At 35.7% G+C, this 13,464-nt stretch overlaps 1 protein-coding gene across 3 annotated transcripts in view; it reads left to right on the top strand.

The window, feature by feature from the left end:
- Positions 1-13,464, top strand: part of cfap221 (cilia and flagella associated protein 221) — a 67,990-nt gene that overhangs the window by 15,360 nt on the left and 39,166 nt on the right. For all 3 annotated transcript variants that reach the window (XM_039756905.1, XM_039756903.1, XM_039756904.1), the window contains exons 7-8: positions 304-404; positions 9,575-9,678. In XM_039756905.1, coding sequence (XP_039612839.1) covers positions 304-404; positions 9,575-9,678 — 205 coding nt within the window. The remainder of the gene's footprint in view (positions 1-303; positions 405-9,574; positions 9,679-13,464) is intronic.

Genomic DNA, 13,464 nt, shown 5'->3' with positions numbered 1-13,464 from the left:
ATGCAGCATTTAAGTTTTCATTGTGTCACAAGTACACAATTAGCTAATAACAATATTAAATTATCCACTTAAAAACTCTTCCCAGTCATAACTGGCAGGAAAATGTCTTCAGGAATTTGTACTTCTGTCATTGGGCTAAGGTGAAGACTTCACAACAAAAAATGTGTATACAGTTTACTTTATGTAAACAATTCTGCAAATAATACTTGTAAAATGAAGTAATTAAATTCAAACCTAACTACATTTGTGATATTAAGTATTGTACAGTGACTATATACAAAGGTGTCTTTTTTTTATTTGCAGGGAGATGATACTCTTCTTGTTCCAATACATGCATATCCAGTGATAAACAACTTGGATATTCCTTCACATATAAATTTACCTAGTATTCCTTTGGGGCAAAGGTAAATTTGTTATTTAAAACATACTATAATAAAAGTTGTGAATTGTTTTCTAATAATTTACACCCTTTTTATTAGTTAAAATGCAAATGTTCCTTTTCATGTCTACTCTGGCAAATGAAAATTAGTAAAATGCTGTTTTGTTTTGTGCCCGAGAATGTAACAACAGATCTGATCTGTGTAAATTCAGGAAAAGCATCACATGAAGTGAAAGAAGCTGCATTGAGTATTTGTGAATCTGGTGAAAGCATTCATTATATTGTCATGAGAGGTGGTGAAGCAGCCATTGAAAAAGTTAGGTATGGGTGAGAGGTTATTGCTTATTTTGGGAGCTCCCCACTTCTAAAAGAACATTAGTATTTATTATTTGTTTATGATATATTTAAATATTATATATTTATTATATTTCAACACAGAGAAGCCAGGCAAGGTCAGTGAATTGATAAAAATATTCAGTACTAGCAAAATACCCGCGCTTCGCAGCGGAGAAGTAGTGTGTTAAAGAAGTTATGAAAAAGAAAAGGAAACATTTTAAAAATAATGTAACATGATTGTCAATGTAATTGTTTTGTCACTGTTATGAGTGTTGCTGTCATATATATATACACACACACATATAAACATGTATACATATACATATAAACATATCTACATATACACATATCTACACATACACATATCTATATATATATATATATATATAGTGTGATAAAGGCGCTATATAGCGCCCGACCCGGCACAGACTACGCAGAGGCACGTGTTCACACTCAAGACTTTTATTTTTATATCTTCAGCCGTGGGCACACGTCTTCCCCATGTCCCACAGGCCCAACACAGTCCAAGCACAAATAAACTAACACAAACCAAACTTTCCTGCTCCACCACTCCTCCCAGGCAACCTCATCCTCTTCCTCCCGATTCTGGCCCCAAGTGGAGGTGGCTGGCTCTTTTTATACCCCACCCGGAAGAGTTCCAGGTGGTTGACCACCTGGTCCTAATTGCCCTTCCGGGTGGGGCTGAGAATTCAAGCAGCCAGGCTGCGGAGTCCATGCAGCTCCCCCTAGCGGCCACCCGAGCCCCCAACCAGGCTGTGGAGGACTCCATCTCCCATGGAGCCCTGCGGGTGGTTGGGGAATCACCGTCCGCCATGGAGGCTGCCACCAAGCGTCCCGGGGGAGGTACTGAACTGTCCATGGTGGCTCCCCTGGAATATACACAACAGGGGCGTCCCGGCTGGGCATGGGACCCGGCTGTCTGTCACAACATATACACATCTACATATATATACACAGATCAACATATATACACACATACATCTACATACATACATACACTCACACATATACATATATACATACATACATACAGATAAATATACATATATATATACACACATACACATACATATATATACTGTATATACACATACATACATACATACATACACATATAACTGCTTTTAAATTTTTATTAAGAAGAAAAGAAAACCTTTTTAAACTGAAGGAAAATATACCAATATCTGTTAAGGATCTCTTTGTATACCACGTTGTCAGTTCAGCAGTTCAGTTGTAATATGACCAAGCTGTGCACTGAGATTACTTTTGAGAATGCAACGTATAGTTTTGTCCAGGAGGAAAGTAATGTTGCCTCAAATCAATGTCAATCTTTTGTAGGGTGTGTCCCTGAGACTTATTAATTGTCATCGTGAAGCAGAGCCTCACTGGAAATTTGAGGCATTTGAATTGAAATGGGAGATCAGAGGGTATAACGGTGATGCCAGGAATACATTCAGAATGTGGCGCTCTGCTGTTTTTTTGTGAAGCTGCCTTCACACAGCTTCTCCGCTGCTTTATAAACGAACGCCATATAAGGCCATCGTTTCTCCTTGCTTCGCGGTTCTGTACTGTTTTATTGTTCGTTTATTACGATTCTTATAGTTATTGTGTAGCTATTCAAGACTTACTTTACTGTTCACGTACCCATTTCCTTTATTTAATCCGCGGCTTGTACGTTATTTTTTGTTCGTTTATTACGATTATAGATATTTATTGATTCCTTTCTTTAGCTGACTGCCTGCTCATATAAGACGCTCCGCTGGCTTTTTGTGAAAGAGCCTTTACACAGCTTCTCCGCTGTTTTATAAACGAACGACATATAAAGCCATCACCTTGTCAATTGTGTAATGCATTTTTTGAACAGGTTTGATGCATGGAAGTGATCACTCGTACTGCGTTCAGTCAGTTCACGTGAGCTGCTCTCTTGTGTGATGTTGCGATGTCCACAGCTTTATTTAATGTTAGCTAAGACCCCGAACTTAAAAGTTTCTGGCTGCACTCCGGTTGTAATATGACGAAGCTGCGCGAGCTCACTCTTGAGAATGCAACGTATAGTTGTCCAGGAGAAAAGCAATCTTGCCTGAAATCAATGGCATCGTTTTGTAGGGTCTGTCCCTGAGACTTTTTACTTGTCATCGTGCAGCAGAGCCTTACTGGAAATTGGAGGTATCTGAATTGAAATGGGAGATCAGAGGGTATAAAGGGGATGCGAGGAATACATTGAGTGTGGAGAAACTCTAGAGACAGCATGTGTATTAACTTGTGGATTTTTCTGTGAGTATTTGGTGGCAGCGTGACGAAGTAGCTTCCGCAAGACCGCGTTAGCTGTGGAGCATATTGTTTTCCTACCTGGTCAATTGTGTAATGCGTTTTTTGAACAGGTTTGATGCATGGAAGTGATCACTCGTACTGCGTTCAGTCAGTTCAAGTGAGCTGCTCTCTGTTGCGATGTCCACGGCTTTATTTAATATTAGCTAAGACACGGCCCTTAAAAGTTTCTAGCTACAGCAATTTTAACTCCGTTACAAAGTGATCCAAAGTCTCGTTTATACCTCGTGTCTTCTCATTAAACTTGTATCTCGCGAATAAAGTATTTGGCATTTTTCTTCAACGCTCTTTGGGAGCTCTTCCTTCTTTTCTACGTACTGCGGTCACAGTCAGTTCACGTGATTACGTGGGAGGCGTGATGATGTCACACGCAGCTCCGCCCCCCACGGCCATCGAGCTAATGTCCATTACAGTATATGGAGAAAAATAGGTTACAGTTATGACCATTACGCGTAGAATTTCGAAATGAAACCTGCTCAACTTTTGTAAGTAAGCTGTAAGGAATGAGCCTGCCAAATTTCAGCCTTCTACCTACATGGGGAGTTGGAGAATTAGTGATGAGTCAGTGAGGGCTTTGCCTTTTATTAGTATAGATGCAGGTATGGTTTTAAAGTGAAATATTAAAAGAACATTGCAGTATATACTACAAGTAAATACTGTATGTCGACCAATAGGATAAAAAGGTCGAAAAGTATTAAGGTTGACAATAGTTAATAACAGAAGAAGGTGAACAGTCTCAGTATTCCCAAAAGAATTGTATATTTCTTCTTCAGTTTTACCTAATTCGGTATAATATTCTAGATTTTCTTGGTCATTGCTTCTAAGGCTGTGAAGTATTAATAAATAGTTATACATAATATATAGTACCAGTAACAGCACGAATATACTTGACTTGAGCATTCATAGTTTTCATCCTCTTTCTCTGTACGTTTAGCATTCATTTGCTCAGAGGTTGATGGGCTTGCTGCTTGCTGAGTGGCTCTTCTTTTCTCCACCCTAGTGGCCTGCTCTTCTTTCGTCTGCATCTTTTAGTGTTAAAACTGATTAAGTCAGTGTTTGTGTTACAATTACTTAGTACGTTTTCTTTCATTTTTCACTTAAGCTGGAACTTAAGTCTTCAATCTGCCTCAAGAATGATTTAAGATATGAAGAGGTAGGGGAAGTGATGGCAAAAGTGGTAGGGATGAGAACGGCACCTGTATGCATGCGTCGCACAGCTACCCTGCTGGCCACTGCCGAGAGTTGATTCTACAATAAAATAAAAATAAAAAGAGGAATAACATTGGAGGTCAATCATCACCCCAAAATAGGATATTAGATGTCACATAGTACTGTATATATGTACCAAATTTCAGGTCAATAGTTCAAACGGTTTGCGAGTTACAAGTGATTTAAAATCCTGGACAGACAACTGGACAGCCACAGTAGCGTATTATATATAAAGATATGAGGCGGAATTCAAACTATGTTGCCTCATTTTAAATATAGCATGCAGTCACTAACAGGTGTCATTATAAGACTTTGGCAGGGACCACAGTGGAACATTACAATTTTGCATTCTGTATACAGTATAAATATTCTATATACTATACATAAGTATTTAAGTATTGTTATTAAATTTACAAAGTAATTTGAGAAAATTATGTAGCTATAAACACTAAAATTTCTTTCTAAAATTTTTAACCTCTAGTCCTATATATTACAGTACAGTATGGTATTATTAGCACACATCCAATGGCGACTTTGCATTAGGAGTAGGAGGGCCACTGGTCCCCCATCCCCAAGCAGATTTCACTGTTGTGCAAAAATTAAGTAAGTAGTAAACACAACTCAGTTATTTAATATATTGGTAAAATGTTTATAACAATCTTAGTCATAATAATCACATTTTTCCAGTTTTCTAAAAAAATTTACTAAATTAAATTTCTTATCTAGAAAATATTTCTTTTTGGAATATTCCCCCATGGGGCAAATAAAGTTTGTCTGTCTGTCTGTCTCTCACATATTTTCTTTGTTTCTGGTTCTGAATCGGGGGTGCTTGGTTAGTGGTATGGTGCAATGTTCGCAGCCTACTTTTGCTCAGGTGTGTGCCCGCGCAGCCTGAGCTTTTCAGTTCTACCTTGGGCCTTGAAGACTAGAATCCTTCAAAGTAACCCATTGGTGATTTTTTTGTGATGCTACTTAAACAGTGCGTAAATCTGTATCTTTCTCTTTTGGAGTAGTCATTATCATCATTATTAATGACAGTAAGAGTAAGTCGATTACTAAAGTGTAATATGATTTATCACTTTGTCTGGAAATTGGAAATTTATAAATATTCATATGTGCTTTTTGCTTTGCAGCCTCCCCCATAATAACCTATTGTCTATGGGGAAGGAGCGAAAGCTTTAGATTACTCAAAATATTTGATTTTCAGTTTTTGACGGATCTCAATGTATTAGGATCCCCTGATACCAAAATCTTCAATATCTCAATGATGGGTGTATGTCTGTCTGTGTGTGTGTGTCTGCGTGTCACAGTTTCTTGAGGACAGTCTACAGCTAAACCGGCTGGAGGGAAAAATCCCAAACTCTAAACTTAAGCCTGTTATGAGATGACAATGTGCTGATTAGTTTTTGAGCCAAATTGTATGAGAGAAAGAGGGAGTCTAGAGGAACCCTAAAACGCTGTAATTCTACAACTAATTATGAATTCTTCTCGTCAATTGCTATCATAATTTCCTATTTTATGATCAGAAAGATCAGCAATAAGCAATAAATAATTACTGAAATGTTATAGAATAATTTGGGTACCTTGGTACCTAGGGAGCAAACCCTACTGACAGTCACATCCAAATTTTTTGGCTGACATTTTGGCTTCAGTAATTCTCGTAACCATTCATAATAATAATAATAATATAATACATAATAATTCATAATAAAATAATAAAACATAATAATTCATAATACATTGTGAAAAACCATGCTTCTCCCTTGTGCCCTCATGTGACTTTTTACTAGATATTTTCTCCTTCCTTGGCTACCATCCAATGCTGCTGTCACTACTCTGTTCATAAACAGCTCCTTCCATGAATCTCCAATGATCTTATTTCTGACATGTGCACAGCATACACAATCACACCAATGGCTTCACTTCGGAACTTTCTGTCCGGTCAGAGACAACATCATCTGCATTTACTATTCTCCATATTGGAGAATGGATCCAAGCCAGTTTCCTTGCCAAGACTCGCCGGTGGCAGAAGAGTCTCTTAAGTGCTACTGTTTAAGTACTTGATCATTTCCCCCTCTCTCTCTTTCCATAGAGACAATACACTAAGTGTATGATTTGTACCCAGGGCACTGGATCTGTGAGACAGCAGATCTAACCAGCGTGCCATTGTAGTACACCTGATATATATGAAAAGAGAGGTTGGCAAATTACATGGAACACATTGTTTGCCTTATTTTTGATAATATACTGTTCAGGCATTTAAAAATATAATATTGCCACCATACTTACAAAATTGGTATTAGAACTGTATATTTTTCATGTATTTTCTAATGCTTTGAACAGTAAGTACATTCAGATTAGCAAGTGATAGATGGCTTGAATCAAATATGTTTGCTTGCTTTTACCAAAACAAATCAAACATATGCATTTACTGGCACTGGACACTGCTAAAATATTTTCCCATGTGCAGTGTCATACTGCATGTATATGCAGGTGATATAATTGTTATGCACTATAAATACATACATGGATAGTCTGAATTTATATTTGATTGATTTTTCCACTTATAAACCCTGAAAGCAAGATCAGTCTAAAACAGCTGTGATGTAAAAGATAAAAGAAAAATTACTATATTATAGATGCAAACAAAGAAAGATGGGGACTTTAATGTGTTAATAAAGATGTTACCCTTTTATTTTTTACTCTGCAAATATTAGCAAATATTTGTATATCATCAAGTAGGTGTGATAAATTATATAATTCCTATTTACATTGCCTGAAATGTAGTCAGACTAAAAATTCAATTTTTCTACTTTATTTATTTAATGCCAAAAGGATTATGACACACAAAACCTTTTGCTCAGGGGGATTGCACAACAAACAAAGTGACTATGTCTAATAGATGTGTTTTGAAACCTGTGAGGAAAGACTTTGTAAGTGCTCAGTGCTTGAAAATTCCACTTTGTCCAATTTAATGTGATAGAGATAGTTTAACTAGTTACATTGCATTTTATTTTAATAAGTTTATTTTTCTAATTATACGATTCAGTACAAATGCTACTTTTTGCTCATTTGATGTAGAGTCAAAGAGAAGTATAAAGAATTGATTGAATAAACTGTATAAAAATGAGGTTGCACAGTGGTTATGCCTGCAGCCTCATAGCTGCATGTTTTCCACACGTTTACATGAGTTTTCTGTAGGTCCTTACCAAAATGTTATTTTAAAGTTATACATTTTTCATTTTTCACCAAATTCCAGCTTGTCCTTGTCAAGTTTTTTTTTTTGCATAAGAGTTTTGCTTCCATTGGGTCCTCTGATCCATTTTCTTGTTCTGTTTGATAGATTTCAGGCTAATCCATTGTGTTTAAATTGTCTTTGAAATTCTTTTATATTCCTCTCCACATAAATGTAATAATAATAATAATAATTACATTTGTATAGCACTTTTCTAACCTATTTGGAGCACTTTACATAGACAGAGGTGAACCACTTTAAGCACCAACAATGTGTAGCATACACCTGGATGATATGATGGCAGCCATTTTTATGCCAGTACACTCACTGTATATTAGCTATTAGGCAGTGAAGGGTTGAAAGAGATAGTTAGCCAATAACACATAAGGAATGACCTGGCCATGCCAGGTAATTAATCTAGGACGTCCAAAAACACTTTACTCTTTCAAAAGATGTCCTGTGATCTTTTATGACTACACAGAGTCAGGACCTCAATTATATTTCTCATCCAAAGGATAGCACCAAGTTTAACAGCACCGTGTCCCCATCACTGTTGCATTAAGATCCACACACAGACTACAGGGTAAGTGCCCCCTATAGCCTCACCATCAACTCTTCCAGTAATTCCCCAAGCCATTTGTCCATCTGAAGTACAGTAGTTTGGCTTTGTCAAATCAGAAGACATATATTTTTTATTGATATATATCCCCACTTCCCAGCTTCTTACTTCTTTTACACATACGCCATCTTGTGCTTACACCTCGAGACTGGAATACATACTCACTTCTAAAAGTGCGCTTGAATCAAAAGAATTGAATACTTAACAGTTATGATTGTCCTGGATTTTATCCTTAATTGCTTTGTAAAGGAAGCATTGAGATAGTATGTTTTATGATTAACACTGAATAAATAAATGAATAAGAAATTATAGTGTACTAATTATTATATAAGTAAGAATAAATTATCTCATGGTGTACAAAAACAACAAATAAAAACAGGGCAAGCAAAATGTGGGCACTCTTAAAATCTTAAAATGTGCCATTTGTAACTTTTTTTTTTTTTTAACTTTAAGGCATTTTACATTTAACTGAAATTTACATGACTTTGTGAGTAGTGTACATGAATTTGGGTAATAGCAAATAAATAAAAATTCAAAGGCAAATTGTTATATCTAAAAATATAATAACCTATTGATTGAAACTGTATGATCAAGAACTGAAGCAATAAATTGCATATATCTCATACTTATTATGTTGCTGTCTCACAGTACCAGGGACCTGGGTTCTATTTTTAAGTTAGTCGCTGTGTAGAGTATGCATGTTCTCTCTAGCTTCCCTAGATAGTCATTTTTCACATCCTAAGGCAGGCAAGTTTGGTTAATTGATGACTAAATTGTCCCAGTTTGACTGAGTATGTGTGTTTGCATGATTGTGTCTTATAATAATTAGGTACCCAATCCTGGATGATTGCATGATCATGTAATTAAATAAGTGTGTTTAAAAATGAGTGGGAGTACTGAATACAATAATAATGTGTAAATCTTTTCAAAGATTTATTTGAAACCAATCTTGTGTTCTCTAAAAGTGCATTTGAATTCCTACTGTTGTATTTAAATTTTTATATACCACTTAACAGTATTTTTGCTTATGCTGAAATTAGCATTCCATTCAGGACTAAGTACAGCTTTACTTTTCATGCTGCCAGGATAGACTGCAGCTCCCTGAGTTTCCTGAATTCGAAATCAAATAAGTAGTTTCTGTAAGGGAATGATTTAATGTTTATTCTGGTGCTGTGTCAGGCAAATGAAACCTGACTCAGCAGTGATGACTAAATGACAGTCATTTACAGTAAAAACACTTCCACATTAATAGAAAAGATGCGAGTCAACATTTGTTTGAGTTAGCCATTTTATTATCACAATCAGAAGACACAATGACTAATCATGTGAATATATGATATTCTGTTTTCAGTTTTTGACCATTCAAAAAGAACCTAACATTACTGTTCTCCTGGCATTTTTTTAATGTGTGCTTAATTTTTCATTTATTTATTTTTTTAATTTTCAGCAAGGTGTGCATTATTCCTTTGTGCTGCAGCTGTCCGATTGACTTTGAATTTCAGATCTACGAAATACACCCTCACAAATCATTTATTGTTGAGCCACTTTCAGGTGAGTTACTAGTATATAATTTTTTTGAGTATTATAGAAGGACACTACATTTTAATGACAGATAATTAATTATTTAGTAATATTCTGCATAGCAGCCGGATTTTTAAATATAACTAGGATTCTACTTCTTCATGTTTCACATATGTTTATGACTCCTTGTTTAATCCTTCCTTATTCTTTCCTTCATACCCAACAACCCCAGAGAAAATTATTTGGCAACAGAATGGAATTTAATTTCACAAGAATCCTTTATCATCTAAACACATTTTGGCCATCTAAAATTATGCTTATTGTTTGTCAGTGTGATTGTAATTATACACAATTTAACCATCCATCCATTATCCAACCCGCTATATGCTAACTACAGGGTCACTGGAGCCAATCCCAACCAACACGGGGCGCAAGGCAGGAAACAAACCCCATGCAGGGCACCAGCCCACCACAGGGCACACACACACACACACACCAAACACACACTAGGGACAATTTAGAATCCCCAATGCACCTAACCAGCATGAAAGGAAACCGTAGTACCCAGAGGAAACCCACGCAGTCACAGGGAGAACATGCAAACTCCATGCAGGGTGGACCCGGGAAACGGACCCGGGTCTCCTAACTGCAAGGCAGCAGCGCTACCCACTGCACCACCGTGCCGCCCTATACATAATTTAATCATTAATTAAAAGGCATATTTATAATTGTTCCTATATGTTTAAATATTGATTAGCGTCTGTTTTTTCCCATATTTTAAAGAGATGCTATACTGAATTGTGTTGCTGTAAGTAACTGAATTGGTGAGCGAGTGTGAGTATAGTCACCTCTAGACTGGTCTTCCATCCAAAGAATATTACAACTTTGCACCAGTTTCTCTTTTTAAGTCTGCACAGCAAAAGAATACAGTTAAATGTATGCATCTTATATTAGGACATGACATTTCTTTCATTTTTTTTTTTTTTAATTACCATTTAATTTAATATTGTTTTTTTTGTATCAGTATACTGCTGCTGGATTATGTGAATTTCCCCTTGGGATTAATAAAGTATATATCCATCTATCATTTATATATATAGCATCTAAAGATCTCAACATATTTTTTCATATTTAGTCCACCATGTTCACTTTTGTTTGCACTACTTTTGTACAGTTTGGTAACTATGAAAAGCTACTACACCAACATAAAGTATAATGCAGAAATTAAATACATTACTTGAATAAAAATTAGGGTTAGGCTTGTGTCACTCAGATTCATGAATCTGCATTCAGTTTCTGGCTGTGTGACTTCTCTGTGTGAAGTGTACGTGTTCTCTTACTATAATTACTTCTTTCCACTCTCCATATGTGTGTATGTGTTATGTTAATTGGCGAATGCGAATTTAGCCTTGGAGGAGTGAGTGTGGATCTGTGTGTGCACATTTTCCCTTTATTGGGTGGGCATCTTATCTAGTGCTGTATCCTTCTTTGTGTCGAATACTGCTGAGACTGGCTGTGACACCAATGTATTGGGAAAAGAAGGTTTGGAAAATTAATTGATGTGTTGCAGACTGATTTATTTTAATTTAATTAGTCAATATAAAGCAGAATTTTTCTTTCTTTAATTTGAATCTGTGTTAAAATCTTAAAGACTGATTAGTTTGGATGTAAGAGTGTTATAAAATATTCCAAATCAAATTTAAATTTGACAATTAGCATATGTGCTTTCAGTTTTTAAATTTATATTTATGTTGCTCACAAACACAAGATTGTAATTTTCCTTTATTCTCACCTAGTACACGGTGACCATTTCATTTTTCCCCTTAAATAATAAAAAAAAACTGACGAAGTCCAGAATTTTTTGCACCAAACCGTAAATTTACAGAAGCATCACAAAGAGATTCTTATGCTGACACTGACCAGTAGTCTTTGTCAAACCTCATGCTTCTTAATGGCAGTTATTCTTAGAATTGTTTACATGTACTTGAGACGCTGTGGTGTTTCCTTGTTGTGCCTTTTAAGGACGAAGTACTCAGCTAAACTAATTCTCAGCTAAGTTATCCTTTAAAACTAATACTACAACAAATTATGTATATATTTTTTTTCACAAATTATATTCTTTTTTTTAAAATTTGTTGAATACAGATTTCAAAAGTTTTTTTTTCCTCTGTTAAATTTAAAAACCTGCGGTGGGTTGGCACCCTGCCTGGGGTTTGTTTCCTGCCTTGCGCCCTGTGTTGGCTGGGATTGGCTCCAGTAGACCTCCATGACCCTGTAGTTAGGATATAGCAGGTTGGATAATGGATGAATAAATATAAAAACACAGTATTCCACTTGTTTTAGTTAACAATAAACTTAAAATAATATGTTCAAAGTTCATGGCCTGGATTAGCTAAAGTGCTTTTACAGTTTTACTCCATGCAGCAATATGTCCGCACATCCTTCAAATAACACAAAAGCTCATTGGTAGGTGAGTTGCATAACATGTACTTGCTGCTGTAAATACTGGACATCACAAAGTAAAAAAATGACCCTCTAACTCTTTAAATATATTTGTTGTTATAATTTGAATATATTTTAAAGTATACATTAACATGTTTTGAATTAATGGCAGTATTATTGTGAATGTTAAGTTGTTGTATCTCGTAAATGTTTTCCAAAATCATTAAAAAAATCTATCTTAAAGAGTGTGTGTGATTTTCTATTATTGTGTAATCATTACCTGGGCAATTTGATATTCTTTCACTCAGAAAAATGATTCTTGATGCATATTGCTGTTACACAGCTAATTTAGATTGACTTAAAATTAGCCTTAGTTTTAAGGCTTTTCATACCCTTTTTAGTACAACTGAATGGGTATGACATTTATACATGCATAAAATTTATGTGTAAACAAGTTAAAAAGATTTCATTGCTTTAATCATCAATATCAATCACACATCATTTTGTAGGTTACATTGCCATTACTCAGTTGCCTTATGTCGACTTTATTCAGAATTTTAACTTTAAATGATTTTGCCATTACACACCAACTTTAAATTGATTTATAAGAAAATGAGTGAGTTTGTAGGTAATTGTATATGTTTCTAACAATTGACATTGGAGAGTATTGCTGTATCGATACAGGGTGGTCTAACCTATTTAATCCAGATCTGGTTAGCTGGAGCCTATCCCAGCTAGCAAATGGTGCAGGGCAGAAACAAACCCTGGACAGGGTGCCAGTCCATCACAGGGCGAATACACACACCCACACAAAACAAACGCACACTCGGGCCAATTTAGCTCGGCCGATTCACCTAATCTGCATGTCTTTGGACTGTGGAAGGAAACAGGAGCACCTGGTGTAAACCCATGCAGAAATAGGTAGATCATGCAAGCACAATCCAGGGAGAACCTGGGAGGCGAACCCTAGTTTCCTTATGGTGAGAAAGCAGCACTGTGCTTCCAGAAGGGTGATGGTGATGTGATTAATGCACAGAAAGTTGTACATTGGATCTTCACATTTGGTTTAAATTAGGGTAACCTAATTTGATTAAATTGAAATAGGTACGTTTATGAGTAGCTCCAATATTTTATTTTTTTCAGTAAATTATTATTGTAATAGTAGATGATGAGAACATGAATTACCCCATGTATATGTTAAATATTAGATCTACTTACTTCAAATAAATAGAAATAGGTGGCATAATTAGATCTACTAGATAAGTAGATCCAAAGAGTTATTTTTTCTGTATAGTATGTTGTTATAATTTTTCTCCTGTTTTTTGTAGTTTGTTTTATAGTGTTTTTAAGTAATAACATATATTGCAAAGCTAC

Source organism: Polypterus senegalus, chromosome 6, assembly GCF_016835505.1.
Source record: "Polypterus senegalus isolate Bchr_013 chromosome 6, ASM1683550v1, whole genome shotgun sequence".
NCBI lineage: Eukaryota > Metazoa > Chordata > Cladistia > Polypteriformes > Polypteridae > Polypterus > Polypterus senegalus.
Note: the sequence above shows the minus strand (reverse complement) of the source record. Positions and strands in the feature narration are given on the sequence as shown.